The sequence below is a fragment of the Dendrobium catenatum genome, unplaced genomic scaffold (genome assembly GCF_001605985.2).
Source record: "Dendrobium catenatum unplaced genomic scaffold, ASM160598v2 fragScaff_scaffold_370, whole genome shotgun sequence".
NCBI lineage: Eukaryota > Viridiplantae > Streptophyta > Magnoliopsida > Asparagales > Orchidaceae > Dendrobium > Dendrobium catenatum.
Window position 1 is genome coordinate 4,048,528 of NW_021318832.1, and position 24,993 is coordinate 4,073,520.

General features: G+C 35.1%; 2 protein-coding genes across 11 annotated transcripts in view; both read right to left on the reverse strand.

Annotated features, from left to right (window-relative positions):
• Nucleotides 1-1,163: 1,163 nt before the first annotated feature.
• Nucleotides 1,164-11,167, reverse strand: LOC110093932 (RNA pseudouridine synthase 6, chloroplastic). Of its 2 annotated transcripts, XM_028693823.1 has the most exons (10): nt 10,841-10,978; nt 8,354-8,446; nt 7,894-8,022; nt 3,677-3,931; nt 3,284-3,365; nt 3,025-3,140; nt 2,888-2,942; nt 2,621-2,732; nt 1,671-1,840; nt 1,164-1,579 (listed from the first exon to the last, which is right to left on the reverse strand). In XM_028693823.1, exons 3-10 carry the CDS (start codon nt 7,977-7,979, stop codon nt 1,292-1,294), a joined length of 1,164 nt encoding a protein of 387 aa, XP_028549656.1. In that variant the 5' UTR covers nt 7,980-8,022; nt 8,354-8,446; nt 10,841-10,978; the 3' UTR covers nt 1,164-1,291. The 2 variants fall into 2 exon arrangements, with proteins under 2 accessions (XP_028549656.1, XP_020674654.1); XM_020818995.2 differs by lacking the exon at nt 8,354-8,446 and having other exon boundaries at nt 10,841-11,167.
• A 5,909-nt stretch (nt 11,168-17,076) lies between these two features.
• Nucleotides 17,077-24,993, reverse strand: part of LOC110093911 (FHA domain-containing protein DDL) — a 30,606-nt gene continuing 22,689 nt past the window's right edge. For 7 of the 9 annotated variants that reach the window (XM_020818958.2, XM_020818954.2, XM_020818959.2 and 4 more), the window contains 4 exons: nt 24,100-24,214; nt 23,982-24,029; nt 23,829-23,860; nt 17,077-17,385 (listed from right to left, as the gene is read on the reverse strand). In XM_020818958.2, coding sequence (XP_020674617.1) covers nt 17,255-17,385; nt 23,829-23,860; nt 23,982-24,029; nt 24,100-24,214 — 326 coding nt within the window. In that variant the 3' untranslated portion in view covers nt 17,077-17,254. Of the gene's footprint in view, nt 17,386-23,618; nt 23,690-23,814; nt 23,861-23,981; nt 24,030-24,099; nt 24,215-24,993 lie in introns of all 9 variants that reach the window. The other 2 variants (XM_020818960.2, XM_028693825.1) reach the window with 2 other exon arrangements.

Sequence of the window (24,993 nt, forward strand, 5' to 3'; positions counted from 1 at the left end):
TTTTGTTGTTGTTTTTAAATCTGTTTTCTAATATAAAAAATTTTAATATTAAAAATTTTTGTATTGAAAAATTATTTTAAAAAATAATAAAAATTTATTATAAAGAAAACCTTCATCGAAGATACATGACAATAAATACCATTTGAGTGAGGCATCAAGATGAATTTTCATCAGACGTAATATAGCTTACACACTTCAATATGAATGTTACAGAACAATTATTAGGTCCTCCGATCGGACGTAGAGCTACGTCCGGTCGGAGCTAAAATCGCGCCAAAAAATGAGAAATACCGAGCAATACCAAACAATAACGAGGAATCCATCATGTGAAGACCCAATGCCGAGCTATACCGAGTTTTTCCTAGAAAAAACTCGGTATTTTTTTGTATAACTCGGTATTGCTCGGTATAGCTCGATATTGATCTTTACATAGCGGTATTCCTCGTTATTACCAAATAATACCTAACAATACCGAGAAAATACCGAGTTTTTTAGCGGGATTTTAATGCCGACCGAACGTTCCTCTACGTCCGGTCGGAGGACCTAATAATTGTTCGTTTATCAGAGATAATATGGCTCACAAACTTCAATTCGAGAGTTTATGGGGGCAACTGTTACACCATAAATCTAGCTTATGACCATGCAGTTGATCGAATAGGTCACAACTGAGCCCTAGTTGTAGATTTATAAGTTCACCACAGTAACTTAATCAACTCAATCAAATGGGTAAAAAGAATAATAAAAAAAAAAAGCTGAACCTACAAAGAGTTTTTTTTTTTTTAAATAAAAGTTACTTTAAACAGCAGACCCAAATGAAGTCTTATCTAAGACTTTTTTTAGGACAATTTTTTACTGCTTCCTAAACATTTTCTTGGTATAAAAAATTCTCAAATTAAATTTTTTATATTAAAAAGCTACTTTAAAAACAGTTAAAAGGCTATCACAAACGAGTAATTATTGTGTCCGGACACCAAACGCGTCCAGAGACCAAAAGCGCCACGTCACTCGGGCGCTCGGTATCGTGCTCGATACAGCACTCGATATCACTCGGTATGTGTCCGAATTTTCGGTAATTTGTCCGGACATAATAAATTTTCGTCACAAACAAAACCTAAATAACACATTGACTGGACATAAATATTTTCTTCTGTTTTTGAAAAACATTTTCAAAACCCTTTCAAAATTTTTTCTCTTAGTCTTCATGAATAATTCAGTTTGTACCTAATAAAAATCTAATAAATAGAAACTATTTATGAACTACAAAGGCTCATAACCTGTACTGAACTACTCATCAGATTTGTTTTTTAACAATCCACCATGGAGGCCCAGCCTCATAAGAACAGTTCCCATCATTCCATGAGATCTGAGATGCTTGCAGCCCAATTGCAGAATTGGGTTCCTTGCCATGGCATGAAATCCACTCTACCGCTGCAGCCAATTTGTCACCATCGCTTGAGCACTCCTTTCTCTGCTTGTCAAATGGATTAATGAGAGGATTAGAATTTGCAGCCAACGCAGCAGGCATGTACATCAAGTCCCCAATTATCGGTGCGCCGATAGCGGCTAACTGGGCTCTCACCTGCATTGAAGGCCGCAATGGAGCTCAAACCATTTGTGTTCTTAAACCTATTGCGAAGTTCGAGTTGGCGAAACAGAAGTAAAGGAACTACCTGATGTGTTTTCCCTGTTAACAGGTTGATCTTACATTCATAGGCAGTCTTCTTTGAAGGCCATTCACAGTCTTCAATTTTGTGTGTTTTCACAACATCAGTATTTGGCCAGGGAACCTCCTTGCATTCCAAGACCTCCAGCTGACACAGATGCCAACCTTCAATAAATTCTGCATTCTCCTCGAAGTTTTCAAATATTAATAATGTGGACGATGAACCATAAAAACTACTAGGTGGTCAACTTTTAAGACTTGCTTCTTTTCTTGTTTCTTGTAACAGAAGTAAAGAACTTAGCTCTGGATTTTAACTTACATTCATTCAATTGTGCTACGCAATACACCTATGTTTGTTTCTTGCCTTAATGACGACTGGGTGCTTTCATTATCAGTGGTCATCACCAACAACAACAATAACAACATCAAGTTTTTGTCCCACTACGAGGGGTCGGCTACATAAATCTGTTTTCTCCATTGTGTCCTATTAAAAATCAAATTCTCGTTTAAATTTAATAAAGAAAGATCATTTTTAATATTTTCTAACTAAGCCTTTTTAGGTCTACCCCTACCTTTTTTAACATAAGTCAAATCTAATACCTTTATTTTCGTAACCGGGCCATCGGAAGGCCGTCATTTTATGTGACCAAACCATCTAAGACGACTCTTTCTAATCTTATCTTCCAGTGGAGCTACTCCAACTTTTTACGTATATGCTCATTTCGTATCCTATAAGTAGTCACCGGAAAAAAAAAAAAATAACACAAAATTTTATAGCTTCTTCATTACAAAGGGTCCACCACTCTGGTATTTGGAAGAAAAAATTAGAAATAAATACGTTAACATGAGCAATTTGATATGTGTAACAAGAAGGAGCGGCAGTTATTGGTGCCTATTTAAAATCTAATCATTTGTAGTAGATATCATAATATTGTAGTATAAAAACTGAACTATTACCTCGTGAAACAAGCCTGGGAGCAAGGTTCACTGGCCGCATGTAATGAGATATTATTCCAGTTGGTACGGGTTCAGCAGTAAGGGCAAGATAAAGCTTTTTCACCTGTTTTTCCTGAGTTCAAGATGAAAACTTCGTGAAAGAAATAATTGGGTAAAAGAATGGTTTTTTAGTCATATAGAAGATTGAAGAAAGTACATCATATGGTACAATAAACAACAATGCCGAAAAAATGAAATAAAATGAAACATCAATGATAATGAGCATACCCTAATCATCCCATGGAAAACAGAACAGAATTCCTTTGTTTTTGCCAGTACAAGGCTGCAATAAGAACGCCTCAAATGATTTTTAATTAATTTATGAGTTAAAGATAATTATATAAGAAGAAAAAACTAAAACCCACCAGCCTTCCGTGCAGTTATCTATCTGATGAGTGGTCTTCAAAGGAGTATCTAGTCCTAGAACACGAGAAACAAATGTTGCACAAGTTTCTTCTATGTTATCAGATGATCCTCCTACCTTCAAATTTCAAGAACAGAACAAAATAAAGATTGGGAAAGAATGAACAAAAGGTTATAAAATCTATATGAACACATATGTACATTAATTGCAAATTAGGAAACTAGGGATTGTAGAAATGTACAATTAACAGAATTACATACCGAAGTTGCGGCTGGTTTGTTAAGAACCACATAGGAATCTGTTACAGCTATGATTCTAGACTTCCAATCAATTTCATAGCACCTGACTACAACACAAACAAATAAAAAAACAAAAAACTTATATGTACACGATGGAAACTCCTTTTCTTTCTCTCTCTTTATTTTTTTGCCCTCCTTTAAGTCCACATGATATGATATGTTATAGGATAAGATACGTTCAAACCCAAGGCCTTAGCAACAACTTCCAACGCCCTTACAGACCGGCCTAGTTGGCCCGCCAATAATTGAATCTTCATGTGTGAGTCCAGAAAAAATAAGGGTGAAGTATGGACAAAAACAAAGGAATATTGGCAGAACAAGCTTTTCAGGATATTTCATGCTTCCATAGTTTACCTTGGGAATCTTTTTGGGTGCACATGAACACGAAGGTAAGTTCCGGCTTCAACAAACGCATTTGCATCTGCAATTCTATATGTTTTCTGGGCTTCTCTTACAGTTTTCCCTTTGAGAGAAGACCTCCTTTGCAGAACTGATGCTTCCGTGACTTCCCTGTAGATCTTAACTTGCTCAGGAGTAGCGGTTGGAGGAGGTTTTGGGCAAACCAAAGCATAGTGGATGGCCCCAAATTGAATTAGATCTGCAACATACCTTCATGCATAAAAATATTAGATACGGAAACTTCAATGTGCACTTAAACAGACACGGGATATACCGGATGAAAATAAAAATGCAAGAAATCAGTTGCTTAAGTCCTCAGCAAGTAATTAATATTGTGTACGCTGCCTTCCAATGAGATTGTTCAGCTGAACAATCAACAATATCCACCATAAATTAGTGCAAAAATCACTTCAAGATTGTTCAGCAGAACAATCAACAATAAGATATCCGCCATACCTTAGTGCATAAAATATTACAAATAGCATCTTCTATATGCATTTACACGAACTCAACATTCACAAATGTTAAGAAGATGAAGTCCGGAAAATGAGATTCAACTTTTGCATGCAACTTGAATTCTCATCTTATTCCAGTACGCAATATATGTTTCATTCTACGCACTTAAATTTTAATAGATGTTTTATAGTCTATACAATCACCATAAGGATACAAACAGCTATGTCTCTATAATGTCATCATGCATATTTGTTAAAAATAAAGAGACAAGCAAAGAGACATAAAAGATCAGTACTTGATTGTATCTCATGCTGATGAAGGAGCCAAAATAAACTATTTATAGGCAGGCAAGAGAAACCTAGGGGGTTAGTGAAGGCGCTATGAAAAAAAGGAAAAACTAATTACAAAACATTGCATAGGATTAATCTACTCTTAATGAAAATAAATTGATGTGATACAATCAAGAATTGCACGTGAAGTTTATAAAGAGTCACAAAGTATACTAGTTTAAGATTAAGATTTCATAAGGTGGTGAGGTTCAAGAGTTTTCCATTGTCAAAGTTATTATGATAATCAATTACAAACTTGATGTTTAGACACAATTGGCGATAGATCTTGAAATTATCACAATAAAATAAATGCGGAGAAAAATAGAATCCCACGGCTAATGTCTAGAAATTTCACAATGAGTTACCTTGCTCACTCACACTCAAGTAGGGCTTAGCGGGAGAAGGTCTTTAGCAAACCCAACAATGCCACGAGGAAGGTAGCAACCCCAACGGCCTTGAACCACGGAAAGGTTGACGGTGGCGAGGATGGCGGGAATGATCGACTGTTGATGCTCCAATCATAGTTTGGAAGTTGGCGGTCGATGACGCTCGCAAGAGTAGGAACCACTCGAATCAAATAATCTCCAACGGTGGCGTCGTCTTCAAATCCCACGTCGAAGAACGAGGATCGTAGGATATTGAGGTTTCCGTCGGCGTTGAATACAAGTTCTCACTCAAATTCCGGATCCGCCATGCATGCTTGACGTAGGAGAATCTTTCAACGAGATGAGAGGAAAAACGTGGTGTTGAGAGAGAGAGCACTTGTAGTTTGAGAAGAAGGAAGGGGAAAGAGAGAGGGGTGTCGGGATTCCAAGGGGAAGTGGGCGGCGGGTTCAAGGAGGAGTGGGATAGAGTTTGGAATCCAATCATAATAAGTCTCTCAATAAATCTGAAATAAATTTCAGATTTAATTTTGTTTGGAGAGACTCAAATTAAGATTTGAATTTGAATTCAAATTGGGTTGAGGCTAGAATTGGAAACAACAAGGGGAGAGCCCATTAATGGGGCCGGCGGTATGGGAGAGAGGGAAGAGGGAGTTATTTTAAAAACCTGAAATTAATTTCAGGTTTTGAGGGAATTAGTAGGGAATCTCTCTAGTACCCGCCGACCCCCCTCTTGATGGGCCCCATTGAATGCCCATTAATTCCCCGGAAATGGGGAAGGGGGGGGAGGGCCGGCGGTGGGGTGGTGGGAGAGGTGGTGGAGGAGGGGTGACAGGCGGCCAAAGGGACGGCCGGCGGGTTGGCTTCCTTTGGTGCAGGCGGGATGAAATGGGGTTCGGTTGGGGCTAACGAAAAGAGGATTTAGGTAATTGAAGATGAGGGGAAAACACAAATAAGAAGATAGAACAACCTTAACCACGAGCCGCGGACTCTTCCAACGACTGGTGGGCCTTGCGAATGCTCCCTTCGAGCTCTCTCCCTTCTCTAGCTCTCATGCAAGAAGAAGAAGAAATAAAACCAAATTTTCATTCAAAATATCATTAACCTTTTACAAAGCATGAGACCACTATATATAGGTCTTAAACATAAAGAAATGAAAAGTACTCAAATGCCCTCTGGGCCACAATAAGACAACGCTCCCCATAGGGGTAAACTAGGAAATGGAAATGCAAACTAAATAAAACATAAAATACATCAAAAGTAAAGACTCTGAATCGTAGTCGTCGATCTGCGCTGTCTCCGGCGATACACATGCTTGAACCTCTGATCGATGTCCACATCATAAATGATAAGCAAAATAGAGTAAAACACGGAAAAAATAAGTCCGCATAAGAGAGAATTCAGGCAACAACTTCAGCCCCAAATTTAGGAGAAAATTGCCCCACATATTGCTAAAAGAGTTAGATTTGACTGCTAAAACCTTGAGCCTAATTTATGGAATTGATTGAAGATTGAAGATTGATTGAAGCAGATTTTCTTTGTTGAATAATCCTTAATTCCTATATCATCAATCAATTTTTCATCCAGAAAAGAAGTGGTCATTAACTGTCCATAATTCCACTCCCCCTCAGGTTAGAACTTAGAAATATATATATTGATCATTCCTACCTTAGTGACTGATCTATTGAAATAAATTTAGTGCTTTAGTGAGAATGTCTACAACCAGCGATTTTGTTCAATTTTCTCCTTTATGAAGCATCTATCAATCTTGACATGCTTAATATTGTCGTGATGGACAAGATCGTTAGCAATGGTAATTGTAACTTGGTTATTACATATCATTATCAATGATTTTTTAATGTGGATATTTACGTTTTCTAAAAATCTATTGATGCATACTCCTTCACAAACTTCATTAATCATGGCCCTAAATTTAACTTCAACGTTATAGCAATAATTGCCACCTTTGCAATTTATGATTAGCTATAGATCCAGCCTAGTTAGCATGAGTGAAGATATCAATACTGCTATCTATTCATTTTGTGAAGAAAAAAACTTTTCCTAAATACCTTTTTAGATACCTCAATATCCTGTAAATTGCATTAAGATGTTCCTAAATGAGAGCTCATAAATTAACTATTCTCAATATAGTTTGGTGTGATTTACTAACAATTCTGGATTCAATTAAATTCTCTGCTTAACTATGATTCTCTATATTCATTGGGAACTTCACAATGAAAAGGGAATGAAATAGACACCAAAAATTAAAACAAAGTATTGATGACATTTTGTGGAATTCTTGCGTTAGTGTCATCAGTTAAGATGTTAGAGAAAAAAGTTTTTAACACAAAACAGTTTCATGCCATCTTATGGAAAATAGTTGGCTGGGCTAGGTTACTAACTATGTCTGAATACCCTGCAAAATAACATGGTTGTCCTACGTTACTGAATACTCTGAAAAATAACAGTAAACATTTAATTACATAGGAAACAGTTAAAAAGAGTAAAATCTCCCAAATTGGCACGAATTTCTTTTCATTAATATCCAAATTTGAATGGTCTTCTTCTTTGCTCATTCCACAACAATGAACAAAGAGAGATCATATCTCAACGCTTAATCTTCAACTTTGAAGCATTTCCGCTTTCTGGCAAAAGGACCTTAAATACAGAAAAGAAAAGGATAGACATCTTTCTTTGGTGGGGTGTGTCAGTATGCGGGTGTTGGGCAGTAGTGTGGAGGGAGCATTCCATAACCAATAGAAGAAAGAGGAGAAAATTACACCAATATATTGAAACCCAAATTTAGCAACATTTTAAAAAAAGAAGAATCTTATATGCTTCAATTTTTCAAAAGAGTATCCTCATCTGTTTGTAAGCTGATTCAGAAATGAGTAGTAGACATGGCTTCTGTTGTTACTTATAGCATGAAATTAGAAATGTAAATAGTCATTGATTTGAAAAATACAGCAATTTACAAATATAAGACATATACATGCATGCTTACTTAGAAGGGAGACGCAAAGCTTTGCTGATATAATCAAGAACATTTCCATCTTCAGAAACTACAAGGTGCTCAATTCTAGGTACCATATTGTGTGAGGGACATGGAAGTAAACGACTGTATTCTGTATGCCTGTGCAATGAAATAATAAAATGGATGATCTCATCGACATGGAGGGTAATAGATTAATAATGACAAAATAAACTGCATAAAACCTTCCTCCCAACAAATTTTGCAATGCATACTTTTCTAATATGCAAAGAAATATTTGCGATCTACAAGTATTCATACAATCTCAATAAAAGAAATATATGAGTACCACATAAAATTGTAATGAGCAGAAGACGAAAACAGTAGCCAAACACAAAATCATAAGAATCCAAAACATAACCGCTCAATCTGTTTAGTTTCTATCTAGTTTGCAGTCCTTTTTAAATGGCATTATGTATATCAAATGATATACCAGGTAGATTCATTTCGCAGTCAAAATTACTGATCTTGTGAGATCACCACCATTTTAAGGAATAATATTATTGAACTTTGATTCTTCTTGAACCTGAAATTGTTTTTTTTTTTATTATTCTTCTTAAAACATGCCTAGTCACGAATATATTTTATCTTTGAAATTGAGAATTTCTTTAAACCAACTAATTCTTATAGTGAAACCTGAAAGTAAACGGCTGTTCATGGAAGCCTCAACATTTATTAAATATCATTTTTAAAAAAATATATACAACAAATCATCTCTTTTTTACTTTTATATATAAATACCCTTTATTTACTAAGAAGTGCTAAAGAATACGGAGAACATCCGAATCCAATGCTGAAATTCATGTGGAGAACATGAGTGAAGCAGAAAAAAATAATGTCTTTGAAATCCAGTTGTGAATTCAGCTTATCTACTCTGCTACTTTATTAAGCATTTCGCTTATTTAATATCTTCATCACCCAATTCTCATAAGATCATGCAATAATACCAAGATTAATTGTGTGATAAAAATTTTAAATGGAATATAAGAATCAGCTAAAATAAACGTCAAGAAAATCTCCTAAAATATCAATGACTACATGATTTCAAAAAAAGAAGCAAGAAACCCTAGAAGTTCTGATATGAACCTACACGGTACCTAAATCTAGCGCAACCAAATCCGAGCACGACCTCCTTGCGCATGCCATCCATTGATGTGGCTCACGGAATACTAGTAGGAAAGGGAACAGTGCTTGAGTGTTAATGGGTAAATAAGCAGTGCATTTAATTTCTTATACTTTGTTTACAAAGATATTTGGACACTAATGATTTGGAGGGTGATGAGCCATTTGACATAAGATAGAGCTAGTGTGTTTTGTAATCATATGAAGGGTAGGACCACAAATTTTCTATCAACATATGAAAAAAATATAATGCAAAGCTTCTTTCTTTCTGAGTTCTCTTCTTCCTTGTTTCCTCAATTGTTTTATTCTTTTCACCAATTTTTCTTGAATTTGCTGGCACATCCCTCAATTTATTGTTTATCTACTATCATTTTATGCTCTTGTTGTACCTTTTGTTGGGCGCTATACTAATTTCCCCTATCACGCCATCTACTCCGAACATTAGTTCTCCTTCCCTCAACTCCCAAACTTTCCTCCCCATATCCATGCCTTCTCTCTAGTTTTATGACTGATGATACTTTTTCAACAATAAATGCGAATGATAGACTTACTATCACTAAGGAGCAACTAGAAGTCTATCAGTGAGGACCAACTAGATGCCATCAATGGCATGCTTCACGATATCTAGATTCACCTCATGTTGTTGGAGGTCAAGCAAAAACAATACTTGACATGTTATTGAGCAGCCTCATGCTCCAATACCCATAGAATCCACCATAAAGTATCTTATGGTGACAACCTATTTAAAAAAATACATATATATACCATAAAATAGAGAATTTAAGTTAACAAAATCAATATTATTAATTTTAATTGTCCAAATAAATAAATTAGAGATGACTCGGAGAACTATAGACCTATAACTTCAAACATCAATAAAATTGATAATTAATTACAATTTCGAATAATCACATGAATTTTATAATTAAATTAGTAAATGTGAAATTATCAGGTGTTTTAAGCAGTAGATTTTAATGTTATAAGTAGTATGAATTGAGAGTGATTAAATGCACATATCAGATATAATCAATTGAAATCAATTGGGAGAAGCACTAGAAAATGAATTTTGGGGAGTAGTTCAATTTGTTTTAAAAAAAAGTTCAGTGCATAATTATATATATTTTTTCTAACTATTTTACTTATTAAAATTGTAAGTACAGATCAAGACTAATTTGAAAATAATTAATTTGTGTCTCCACTAAGAAAATTTTTTGGCTCCGTCCCTGATCCTACCCTTCCCATGATTACAAAACATCACCAACTCTTATATTACGCCAAATAGCAGCATTCTGCGGATGGCTAATTACCATCCCAATCATGTGTGGACACTTGTATCTATGCTGACTAACTATAAATGCACAGCTTCTTTGTTCCCCAAAGAAGTTGGCAAGTTGCTGCAGGAGCTTGCTAGGGGAGAAACTGATGGAAAGAAACTCATGGTAGCAGCTCGATGGAGAAGGCATTGACATGACAAGTGACTAGGAAGTCATGGCGGGAGCTCGCTGGTAAAGGCATCGACAAGGACAACAGACGTTGACGAGGAAATTGTGGCTATAGGATTTACCGGCACATCCGTTGAAGTGCCTTTTGTCTAATATCAAGTACTCGTTCTATGAAGAAGAAATCAATCATAAAACAGCATGCAAAAAATTCATCGATGTTGAAAATGAAACACATAGTTTTATAAATAAACTAATAAAAAAGCAGCACGGAGCAAATCTAGTACGGACTGGAACCCAGGAGGCTAGAACGACTAAAAGCCTGTGTAAAGAAAGCAGTTAGAAATCTATGCTAGTACCCATCAGCCGAAGCTCTTCTTTCTGTGGGAATGACATTAGCTTCCGAGGCACGGGGAAGAACGATCTTTGCCTTTGGAGCCCACCACTGGTCCTTCTTCCTGCTGCGGCGGCGGCAGTTTCGGAGAGCGGAAGATGTGGGGGCCGATAGGGTTCGCCGGCCCGCTGCCCAAAACGACCGAGAAACTAATGCAGACGAGATGGAGGCGGCGACGCAGGAAGCGAGCATTACTCAACTTTTTTACTCGATTGGTCGCGGTGTTCGGATTGTCCAACTTGAGGCGGATGATACTGGCGAGTGGCGACGACGAAGGCAGTGCCGATATTTTTATGATGTGAAATTTACATACAAACCACTTTATTTTATTTTATGTTATTTACATATCTAATATCTAAAATATTAATATTATATATCTATCACCCATATACAACTTTAATATCAAATATATCACTCCTATAATTCATTTATATCATTCATACAATCCTATAAATTTTAATATTTCATTTCATGCACCCAAATTTATTCTATGGGTGGTAGTCATATAATATTAATGTTTTTGATATTAGATATGTAAATAGCATAAAATAAAATGGTATTTATATAAAACCCCCATCTTTCTTCCTCAGAATGGTGTTCTTGTTACTTCCTTTAATATCTTTCATAATGCTTATTATGATAATTTTAATAAAGTGGATTGATTTAAATTTATTTGACGTAAAAGATATATTTTGATATACTTGCTATGTTTGGATGACTATGATGAAAGAGTTAAAAAAGACTGATATTCTTGTTAAGATAAATATTAATCTCTCTCATCTGTATCCTTTGTTTGAAGGGAGATGAAAGTCATAATCATCTTTTCTTTGAATATGATTACTCTTTTAGTATTATTTCTAATTTTTTTGCCTAATAGTAATTTCTTTTATTTAGACCTAATCTTGAGCAATTATTAGATCTTATTTATTTTCTTCAGTATGATTCTAATGTTAAGAATCTTTTTTTTTTATTGTTTGTTGTTCTATTTACATTATTTGGAGAGAGAGAAATTCTAAAAAGTTTGAGAATAAATTTTCTAATTCTGATGCTTTATGTAGTTCATTGATTCAAATATGTTTGCTAAGATTTTCGATTGGAAATCTTTTTCTTCCTTAAAGGGTTATTTATCTGGTTAAGAGCTAATTGGTTTCTCTATAGTGAATTTTTATAATCGTGCTCTTTACCCTTGATGACAAGAAATTTATTTATGAATAATCTCTTAGCTCTTTCTTACAGGTTTGTTGTCTTTTCCTTCTTATGTGATTCATTTTTATCTTCTTAATTGTTTCTTTTTTGGTTTTTTAGGTATGTTTGTTGTTCCTATGACATTTTATTGCTGGTTGCTAGATATTTGTTGTTGGTTGATGTCTGCTGTTAGAGCTCTTTTTGGGTTCGCTGTTGGTGCCATTTTTTTTTTCGGATGGAAGGCTGGTTACTGGAGGGTGGCCTGCTTCTGTTGGGTGGCTCTGTTGCTACTTTTTGTGATCTTTGTGGATGGCCTGTTTCTACAGGGTAGCTCATTCGGTTGCTGGGCTTTATTGTTGGTTTGGAGAACTATGACAGCTTCTTTTTCTATTGTTCTGGTTGTTATTTTTTCGATGTGGTTTGGAGGCTTGTTGGTGGGTATGTTCTTCTGTTAGTTGTTGAGTTCCTTTTTGAACTCTTTTTTTTTTATTCGCTAAGTGTTTGGTACTTAGTTTTCTTCTTTTTGGTTTTTTTTTTTTTTAAACAGAACTTTTATTAAAAAAAAGAAAGAGGTTACAAGAGGCTGAAAACAAAGTAAAAGCAATAAAAGGAAATACAATAAAATAGAAAAATTAGGCTCAGTAATTGGCCAAGGCCTCCAGCTCCCCCGAAGCCACGCACCGACCCTCCAATTTGGTGATGAACGTCGCAATAAAACCATAACAGCCAACTAGCAAAGGCAGCAAAATATAAACACCAAAGGTTGACAGGAGGCATGAGAACAAGGAAGCTAGCCCCGGCCACATCATCGCCTGTCACAACCATAACCAACAAAAAGCTCGAACGAATCAGCTTGAAATAAACCATCCACAGAGCAAAACTATGAGCCAAATAAACTAACGACCCCGTCTTCCCCTCCCACGGGGTCTGCCACGAGAACCGGCAAAAACCGGACAGTCGCAAACCATTTTAAAATCATGTCCAGGATCCGAACCTCCACAATGATCCGAAGTGGAATCAGACTCAGCTTCCGACGAACAGTGAAGCCAATCGAGATGAAACCGCACATCTATCACAAAACTATCACTCACATGATAAACCATAGCATTTGTTTCTATTAATTTCATAGGCAGATCCACAAAAGAGTTAGGAATAACCAATCCAGCACCTGAATTAATCTCACTTCTAACAAACTCACCACCCAGAACAGCATCAGAAGACCGCACCTTAACATCAGGTAAGGAAGAAACAAAAGAGTTCAAAACACTGTGCATTACATCAGAGACAGGAGCCCCAACCCCCACATCGACAGAAGCAGGGACACGATTAGAGGGGGAGCCATCACTAACCAAATTAAAATCAACCGTCCAATTAACATTCGCAGAAGTAGGTATGACTACAACATAATCGAATCCATTCTCCACACCAACATTTTCTACAGAACAAACAGGTAAATCGGATAGAGCCCCAGTAACCGAAATACCACAGGCTAAACTAGAGCCCAAAATAACATTTTTAACCCCTAAATTATTATCAGCACCCCTAAGAACAGGATCAACATTACCCGAATTAAAAGCAAAACCATACTCCACCATACCAATTGGGGAAACAACACACCCAGCGACCTGGCCAGCGTCAACACAGATCGGAATAGAAGAGGGATCGATTAAAGCTAAAGGTGCAGAGCTGACAACGGGGTCAGAAGCAGGTGTCACCAGCGATGGAGCCGATTCCACAGCCGGTCGTAAATTAGGAAATAATTTAATACAATCCGACATTTTATGACCCCACAGCTTTACAATGCATACAAAAATTAGGTATTCCTTCAAAAACAACTCTCTGAATATACCCCAGATTATCCGGACCCAGCCAAACAGAATCCGGGAAAGATTTGGAGATGTCAATTTCTACAAGAATACGAGCGACTGAAGGACGCGAACCAACGGCCGTGGCATTATCGGTGTGAATCGGGTGACCAAAAAGACAACCCAAACCAAAAAGAATTCTAGGAGAGAACAGGTGAGGACGAAGCCCCGGAAAAGAAATCCACACTGGGACAATCAGCGACTCCTCCGACAGGTCAAGTAGAGGCGACCACTTGATCACTTTCATGAAACAACCAAAAACAAAATAGGATCGATGCGCAAAAACCCTCCCATAGTCAAGATCATTAGAAAGCTTGATCAGGACATTCGACTGATCCAACAAAGTAACAGAGAAATCCCCCGATAATTTAAGATTGAAAAAGAACCTATGAATCGAATCCAAAGCTGACCGTTTAAGCAGAAACTTCCCCACTAAAGCAAACTCAAAAGGTTTCGCAAGATGCAAAAACTCATCCTCCGAAAACCACAAAGCTGGCAAACCCTGAATCGTAGACACACGAAAATCCGGAAAAACCTTAGATGCATCAGAACCAGACAACACATCTTTGAAGGATTTGGAATGCTTACCCTCAAGAAAGCCAGGGTCTAACCTTACTCGCCATAAGAAAAGGGGAGCGAGAGAGAGACGGCGCCGAAGAGGAAGGCGACTAGGGAAAAAGCCCTAACCGAGCGGAAAAAAACCCTAGCAGATGAAGGCTGCACATAACTTAATAGCTTTTCCAAAAAAGGGAAGGGAAGAAATACTTTGTGTATGAGAGAAATCTTCTTCTTTTTGGCTATCTTTAGATGTTTAAGGTGGATTTCCTTCCACTTTTTTTTTTCTTTTATTTGGAAGTTTTTTCGTTTTTTTTTTCTTACAAAATTTTGTACTCTATTGTAACTTTTTATTTTATTTTTTGTAATAAAATTGGGCATGTTTGCTCCTATTTTTCCCAAATGTATATTTATGAAAGATGAGGGTAGAAATGAATCTAATCAATAATGATAAAATAGATGACATATAAATAATACTTGAGAAGCATATTAATTATTTTTAAAAATATTTTCTGTTGGATAATTTTATATTTGGTGTTGTATATTTATAAATATAAATTAAGTATTATATATTAATTGCTATGATTATTTAAGAATTAAATTATTATTTGAATTATGTGGTATCTCAATTAAATTTATATGAAGTTAAATATTGTGTAGATGTCAAGTATTTATTTTATTTTAATGATGGGTTGAAATAAAATAAATATATTTAAAGTATAAAGTATTGTGGTCCCCAGTTTAAGCGGCTATGTTCTCATATCACTCATTTCCCATCTTAAGTGAAAAGAAATGATCTCTCGCTCTCTTGGAGAATTTCGTTTCAAGCGTGGAAGACCGAAAACCTTGATTATGCATTTCAATAGATTTATGCATGCTTCTAATTATTTTCTAGATGATTTGACATGTAATTTGGGTTAAAAAAAAAATTTCATCTCCAATGTATCCTTATAAGTGGTATCCGAGCCTAATTATTAGAGGTGTCAAAATGGGTCAGGTTCGGGTCCAACCCGAATTATCTCGGGCCCAAACGAGTTGACCCTATCCCAACATGATTTTGCAAACGGGTCAGGAATGTCAAGCCATACCCGACCCGCCGGGTTGCCCGGTTGACCCGACCCGACCCGACCTGCTAAACCCGGATATGGGCATTGCGCAAGCATGTTTCGAGTGTGCGAGTCGGCAACTGCGGGCACTAAAAGTGAGCATATGAATTTTCTTCACTGTTATTATTTTCATTTTCTTCCATGAACAATGGATTCACTATTTCTTTTCCAATCAATTAAATTTCGTATGAGAATACGAAAAGATGAAATGGTTGATAAAATTTCGGTTACAGTGAACAATTGCATATTACTGCAATGTTAATGGGCTTAAAATAGTGAGTTGCTTCTATTACTTTAATGTTTTTAATAGCCTTAGCAATGCTCATAATTATTCAAACATATGAATTAACTTTAGATTTAATCTATGATGTTATTAACATTATCTGTTTTATGAATTAGGTAAACTAATAGAGAAATATTGATAAATAAATGAATTAATTTATTTGCTCAATATATTTATCAATTAAAAACTTCTCATTTGAAATAATTATTTATTATTTTAAAATTAAGTTAAATTAAAAAAATATATTACCTCAAAGTGACATCTATTGAATAAATTTATTTAATTTAAAATTAATTAAATAATGCTAATAATTTATTTAAGTCTATGCAGAAATAATCAGCTCAAATGAAGATTATTTTTTTTACTAGACAATATAGATGTAGTAATACATATGTGATAATTTTAAAATTATTCATGTATCTAATAAGTCGGTCCAAAGAAAGATTTATTATTAGTGGCTGTTTGATTGCCTAAAATGGACTAAAATGGAATAAGTTGCTTGAATGAGTATAAATGAAATGCATAATATTTATTTGATTTAAAGCAAAATGAATGCGATTTAAAATAAAAAAAAGATAGTAATCAATTGCCTACATTGGCAGCAGAGAAGTTGGTGGTCGGGGGAAACCAATGCTGGCGCCGGTGGTCAACGATTGACGAATGGCTGCGGCGAGCAGATCAATTTCTGGTGTATTTGAAACTCATCCTAAACAAGAGGAATTTCAAATACACGAAAAATGAGCGTGATGGTGAATTCTAAATGCATCAAAATTTTACATTACATATTTATTTTGCTTCAAAATAAATATCAACATTTTCGCCCCTTAATGCTATCTTCTTCAGCTGTCAGTAGTAAATCATGTTGTAGGTCTTGAGCTAATTGTTCATCTGACAACCCATAATTCAAGTGGCATGGAAAGTTGAAATATATACACAATATGAAGGCAAATTATTACATCCGGTCACCGGACGCAAAGATAAGTCCGGATATTAATAAAATATTATTCTAAATTAAACGCAGTCAAACTCACAGTCAAAAGCGCAATCAAAAGCGCAGGTGACGTGGCATGTTTTTATTGGATGTCCGAACCAATTCTACTCGTCCGGTGACAGGATGTAATAATTTGCCCAATATGAAAGCCCCCCAAAACTCTTAATACTTGCCGCCACACAATTGGCCAAAAAATAAAAAGCAACGAAGTCCACATTTCCAAACACAATGGAAGCTTTGATAAAAACTGGAGCAGAACGATGACATATTCTCTCACAAACATCATTTGGCTAATAAATTGTGAGTCCTGAGGATCTCAAACAAAATATGCTACAGAAATGCTGATAATAATTGAAACGAATCAACAAGGAATTCCAATCATCCAAAGTCATCATCACAGAACAGAAAATTCAAGAAAAGGAGAGCAAAGGCTTGAGTAAATAAAACCAACGTGAATGGCCGCAGGCGCATGGTCTCGATGCCATTCAGCCAGCTGAGTTCTCGTGAAGCATAACATACTCCCGGCTGCAATAAGAAAAATGAAATAGTAATAAGAAGATATATTGTTTTTCAGATTGAATATGCAATCCTAACAGTTCAGATGGCTCAAAATATTTGGGGAATAAATTCTTAGAAGAAATACGTTTTATAACAACAAGAAACGAGCAACCATCTAGCTTTTACATGAAACCATTACAAGACAAATTATAGCTAAAACTGACAAATAGATCATGCATGGCAATATGAGCCTAGAGAAAGAAGTGTACATGCACTCATCACATCAATCTGTTTCTACTGAAGTAATATTCTCAAGAAAGATATTAGTTCACTGGTGGGTGCTTAACTCAGAGACTTGCAATGAAATATATATTTTTATTTTCCAATCCTCCAAGAAAAAATATATTATATAGTCAATTAATTTCACTCAAACTAATTCTACAAAAAGAATATAGCATAATCTATATCAAGTTGCATTTGTTAGATGATGACACAAAAAGCGGTGATGAAGAACGCTAAAAATGATGGCAATAAAAACATGAACTGATGTGGCACATGAATCCAATTTAAGTATTATGATTAGATCAAAAATTAAACTAAACAAAACCAGTTCCTGAAAATGAACTTTATTCATTTATTATATTAGTTTGATTTAATCATCAGGAATTATCCTATTGGACAATTTCGAGTTTAACTTTCAACCAGTTATTAGGATTAGATTTCACAACAACAACAACAACAACAACTTGAGCCTTTCTCCCACTGTGTGGGCTCGGCTACATGAATCCTTCTTCGCCATTGTGTCCGATTAAAAGTCAAATTCTCATTTAAATCTAATAAAGAGAGATTATTTCTAATATTTTCTAATCAAGTCATTTTAGGTCTACCTCTACCTTTCTTAACATAATTCAAACATCAACTTTCCTAACCGGGTCATCGGAAGGCCTACGTTTAATGTGACCAAACCATCTAAGGCGACTCTCTCTAATCTTGTCTTCCACTGGAGCTACTCAAACCTTTTCAAGTATATGCTCATTTCGTATCCTATCTCTAAGGGTCAAGCCACTCATCCATCCAAGCATCCTCATCTCTGCATCAGTTAACTTAGTATTATGTTTCTCTTTTAATGGCCAACATTTTGCACCATAAAGCATTGCAGATCTCACCACCATCTTATAAATTTTCCCTTAAGTTTGAGGGGGACTTTTCTATCACACAATAAGTCGATGCATTCCTCCACTTCAATCATCCAACTTGAATTCTGCTGATAATATCCCAATCTATTTCACCATCACTCTAAACAATAGAACCAAGATAACTAAAACGTGTACTATTATTAATGACTTGATCGCCCAAAGTCACAATCCCCTCACTAGGTCTATTGCTTACTAAAATTACACTCCATATATTCAGTTTTAGATCTACACAAGTGAAAACCTTTTGACTCTAAGGTTGACCTCCATAATTCAAGTTTACCTTCAACTCCCTCTCTAATCTTATCAACAAAAAAAATATCATCAGCAAAAAGCAAAAACCAAGGTACATCCTCTTGCAAATGTCTAGTGAGAACATTCATGACTAAAGCAAAAAGATATGGACTTAAGGCTGATCCTTGATGTAATCCAACCGAAATAGGAAAATACTTGGTCAAACCACCTTGTGTTTGAACACAAGTAATAGCTCCTGCATACATATCTTTAATGATTTGAATATAAGCGTTATTAACTCCTTTTTTTTCAAGAACTCTCCATAGCTCTTCTCTTGGAACTTTATCATATGCTTTCTCTAAATCAATAAATATTATATGTAGATCCTCCTTATTCTCTCTATATTTCTCATTCATACCTCTCAATAAATGTATGGCTTCCATAGTAGACCTACCGGACATGAATCCAAATTAATTTTGAGAAACATTAGTATCACGACACAACCTACGCTCCACAACTCGCTCCCATAGTTTTAAAGTATGATATTAGGATTAGATTTCAATTTCGATAAAATTAGTTTTGAATTTTAATTGTATTCGTATTCTATAAATTGATTATTACTTTCAAATCTATAATAAACAAATATTATTACTTTCAAATCTATAATAAACAAATCTGGTTCATAAAAATAAATTATATTTCATTTATTAGATTTATTTTGATTTAATTAACATAGATGTTTTTTTCTGTCTTGTAATTAGAATTAAAACTTTTCCATATAAATCCTTCCTTCCCTCCTTATCATCATTGTTGTTGCTTCACCAAGTAGTAGCCAAAAGCACCTTTCCCTTCCATCTTTCCCACATGATCAAGTCCCTCTCTGCTGCCTGCAAAATGCTTGATAGACTTCAACCTATTGGAAACCAATCCCCACTAATTTTCATGTATCATACATCAATTTTCATGAATTGTTCAATTCTTTGCTCTAAAATCATTGATGCTTCATTCATAGTAGAATTATATTTCAATGAAATTATCAGATTGCGTAGATTATTTAATTTCATAATTTCTTATCAAGCTGTACATTTTGTGTAGCCACTTCTGAAGAAATTTATATGAGATGCTTCACACTATTTTAAAATTTTCATCTACATTCAATCTAATGGATAAAAATAGGTGGTTAATCATATTTAGGCAATCTATCACGATAATTGATTGGTGATTATTTAGGCAGATAAGATCTAATGCTTCCTATCACTTAGTTTGCTTAAAGTAGTCATGAGCGCCACACTACCACGAAATCTAATTTTGAACTTGTTTATGATGTGCATCCTAGAAAGCAGGTAGATCCCATTACCATAGCAACATAATATTATTAAATTAGGGGTATATTTTATTCAGCATATGCATAAACTTCAAACTAATATTAAATTACAGTTTGAGAAGTAAAATGGAAAACATAAGGAAAGCTAATATTTATAGAAGACAGCAAGAATTTAATGAAGGTGATTTTTGTACTTGTTAGAATTAGATATGCACACTTTCAACCCTATACATTAAAATGCCTCGCTTATTTTGTTAATTTGTCTCAAAATTTTCATTTTTGTAGTGTTTAACATTGAAGATCTAGTAAGTTACCGAGACACCTTCAAGCATTTTTTATCTACCAGTTCTACTTTCACAAATACTTTCTGTTTTATTTGAGTTTAGATATGTCATTCTTGCACCGATTGGTAAAGTATACAAGATTATTACTGATAAAATCACCCCATATACCTCTAGAGTTCAAAAATATTTGATTTGCTAAAACAAACAACCGATCATTGAAAGCTTTTGTATCAAAGATGACAAGGTGATGAATATGGCAAAAGTTCGACAGGAAGAGCCGCCACAATATGACTCTTTGGAGGTAAGTTTATTTTGAAAAAAGGTATTGATACAGCAAAGCCCAAATCAAAGAATTATAGCTACACCCATATCTATATTGAACCAAAATTCATGAAAGTTAAGTTTCATTTAAAGCACAACAAAAGCGCAGTTAAAAAAAATGAAAGTAAGTTTCATTTCTTATAATAAGATTCATGTAAATTTAAATTATGATGAATTATCATTTTGGATAATCTTGGGTTTAAATTTAAATTAGTTTTTCAGAATAAATTTCAATTTGAATGAGATTAGCTCTGAATTTGAATTTTATCCCTATTTCTAGAAATAGGGTGTGATTGATGAACTTTCTCCATGTGAACTGAAATTAAAAAGCATCCTTCGAAACCTTGGTTCATTTGCAGCCCTAGCTGGGAAAATTTATTGATCCTTTAAATTGAGAATTGAAGGCGACTAAGGACAAACTCTGAGACTTCTCATGGCTATCATCCCTACTAGGGGAATCAGCAGGACCTCTTTCGGTACATTAGTATAAGTTAAACCCGAATTTGATAGAGTCACCCCTACCTTGGAGACCTTTTAGAAATCAACATGCATGTGTATGTCTCTACCTATCTATGAAGGCAAAAGTGGGCATATATGCATGCATTCATGCAAGAAATACACATGAATGTCTGTAGCATGTTTGAAAATAAAGTAAAGACGGGATAAGATGTCAACTCCAAGTTGATATGGAATTGATATGGCTCAATTCAAGCTCAAATCAATATCAACAAACTAGATCCTAGTCAAATTAAGATTATATTAAGTCATTCATAGGCCAATACTATATTAGATCTGATAAAAAAGGTTGTGACACAATCTTGAGTTGAGTTTAGCTTACCTAAAGATCTGATCGTTAGCGACCCTAAGGAGAGTGCATTAGTGTTGGGTAGAGGAGAGAGGGCGAGAGGGAGGGAGATGCCTGATGTGAAGTATGCCAGATTCAATAATGAGCTGTGATCATAATTGGTGATGGATTTAATAATTCATTTTAACATTGGATGATGGAGGAAATCATTCTAAAGTCCATATAGATAATAAAAGAGGAAATGGATAGAATGTTTTATGAAAAATGGAGTTAACAGGAGAAAAGCTGATGTAAGCAAAAGATATAGGGAGCCTATACCCTTCGCCCACAAAAGAGACACGACGAACTTCTAACGACGAAATTGAGAAGGAGGAGAAAAGAGACGAGAACAATAGGGAAGAACAAACTCTTACATTTCAATTTAAACTAATCAAGTAAAAAAAACTATGACGACTACTTACAAACAACACGACAGACACCCTAAAGTTGCTGCACTTTGAGAAGAAGGATACAGGTGGAGCGGCACTTGCGGAGAGACGAAAGAGATTAGAAGCCCGAGAAGAAAGGGTGGAAAGAGCCCGCAGGATTTCCGGAGGGGATGAGAAAAGAAGGTTGGAAAGAGCCCGCAGGATTTCCGAGCAACCCGCAGGTTAACAGATTTTTCAAAAATCAAATATCATTCACTTCTTAAAACATTACATAACCCCCCATATTTATAGGTATGAAAGGGGAATACAAAAGGACACAAACATTTAATTAACACATAATTCAAAGCATTAAAAAGCATAGAAATCTCCCCCCAAAGCTCTCGGTTTACACCCAAACCAGGAACCAAGGAGACAGCCACGGGAGACGAAGGGAACCGCACGGACCAAAGAGCCACAGCCGCGGGAACCGAAGGGCGGACACGGAACAAGGAGCCAGCCGTGAGATCCCAAGAGGTAAAGCACAAAATACTAAAAGGCCATGGTGGAATTCAAGGAGCCACCATGGGAAAAAGAAATCTTGGAATTCCAAAGGCCGGTTTGGAATTCCAAGAGACAAACATAAAAACAAACATAAAAATCATAAAAAGTACATTAAATATAAAGATAACTATGAGCTAAAATCCTAGCTAATAATGAGCTAACCCCTAGTTCAATAAATGAACTAAAGCCTAGCTCATAAATGAGCTACAATTCTAGCTCAATTGGATTGAGCTAGTAGACTCAAGGGAAGCCAAAATATGATTTATTTTGGACTTGTGTTGACCCCCCCTTTGTCTACATCAAAAGCATGAGGAATTTCATGGATTTTGTGTGCATGCTTGTTATGGTGGGGATGATAGGAGAGAAGTTAGTTGGATAATAAATTATAATCATCATGGAGATGTGACAAACATATCACATCAATTCAGTTTAGTTCCACGTGAACCAAAGAGTAGAGCTAACGAATGAGCTCACTCATTCATCAGCTCTAGCACTATCAGTAACAAACAATATTCCCATAAAAAAACCCCCAAGAAAAAGCACCCAGTTATTACTATATTCCTTTCTAACTTCATCTTGGAATCAACACTAAGAATAAAAACATGGATTAATGCAAAGTTCCATGAGAAAATTAGAAAATGGATTGTAAACAGCACCAATAGCTATCTTAGTTCAACAACAACTATAAACATCATAATTGGTCACGGAACAGTAAGAATTCACGTCAACATGTCCATAACATAGATTAGAGAAACCTCATTGCCACATAAAGATTAAACTTAAAACGAAGACATTTATCACAATTCCGGTTATCTTTCAGAATAAAAAATACTGAACATGCCGAAAATAAGAATATCATGCCGAAAATAAGAATATCAAACAATCAACATTTTTTATGATTAAATCAAATACAAGTGCAAAAGGAAAAAAAAAAGCACCAGAAACAGTAATTCAGCAGCATGTCAATGCCACAAGAGCATCAACAATAAATGGAAAAATATCTTAGAAGTGTAAACAACAAACAAAATAGGGCAGGAAATTAACAAAAGCAAGATTAAGAAAAATTTGAAAAAAAATAGAATATTTTGATGAGAGCTATGACCACGAGTTGCATGACTATCAACATCATACCTACTATTACCAAACTTAATAGTATCTTTCTCAAAAAGTTCATAATAACGTTGTGGTTCAATGCGATTTTCCTGCAAAATATGAAATCTAATCAGTGGTGGGAATTATGGACAAAATTTAGCACAAAATATGATAAAAGGATTTCTACTTTAAAAAGCAAACAAAAAAAAAAATGAGATTGGATATAGATTCCTACGTTAATAAATGTACCGTTAGTGCTTCCAAGATCCATGAGATAAGGCCTAACATAATAAAAAACAGGAAAAACATTAGATATTCAATAAGACGTCTGACAACATTACAAGCAACAAAAAGAGACTGATCAGCAGTTATAAAGACCTAAATAAAAATCTGATGCATTACCTTACTTGCTTTGACATTAACCCATCCGCTTGCTCTTTGTCTACGCTTCTGAAGAGAGAAAGCACGATTATTAATAAAGGTGTTAGATTATCAATTAATAAGGGTCAAAGTAATACACCTGTATTGAAGAACAGCATGCTGTTTGCTGCAAGAAGGATGGTCAGTAGGGATGTCTGCAACCCTCCTTTCTCTCCCAAAAAGGTAACAACTTTGACGGTGCACATATAAAGGCTCTATCACAATATAAACCTTTTAGAACCACAATTTCATTGTAACCTTCAACATTAAGAATCTAAAATTTAGATGCATCAAAGGCACTATGGTTATACAACTTTGATGTCAAAGGTACTACTTTCAATGATAGCCTCTATAGCTGTATAGCATGAGAAGTTCTATTATAGATTGAAATGCGATGCTAGGACCAGGACAGAGCATACACCAAAAATCACAATGTTGAAAAGCGCAACTGAATTCATGATGGTTTCCGCAAAATAAACCAACTAGGAGATGGAGAAGATTAATAAGAATGAAAAAAGGGAACAGTTGATTGGTGCCAGACGGTCAAAGGAATATTTCTTCGTTCTTCTTCTTTATTCTTTCTATCACTCTTTTGAAGCTGGATAATGCTTTTTATTCTTTAATATATGAATATATACTTTAATTTTTATAGAAAGAGTAGTACAAACACCATCCAAGTAACTTTCCAATTCCTTTATATTCATATACTTCAAATATTTCTACCTCCACATATCATATATAGTGTGATAAAAAAACTAAATTGCATTTTGATTTATGGTATATCACTTCACAAAACCTACTTCATACCATCACAATTTTTAGTAAAGGGAATCCTGTGGGTCTCAATGAGTTTCCAAAACCAAACAAAAGAAGTAGAAAGTGAAAAACCTTGAAGAGTTGCAAGCTCAACCGATAAGCATAAAAGTGCAAAGAAAAAAGAAAAAAATATTCACAGCAGTAACGCAGCATAAAATGAAGGTACATAAATAGAAAA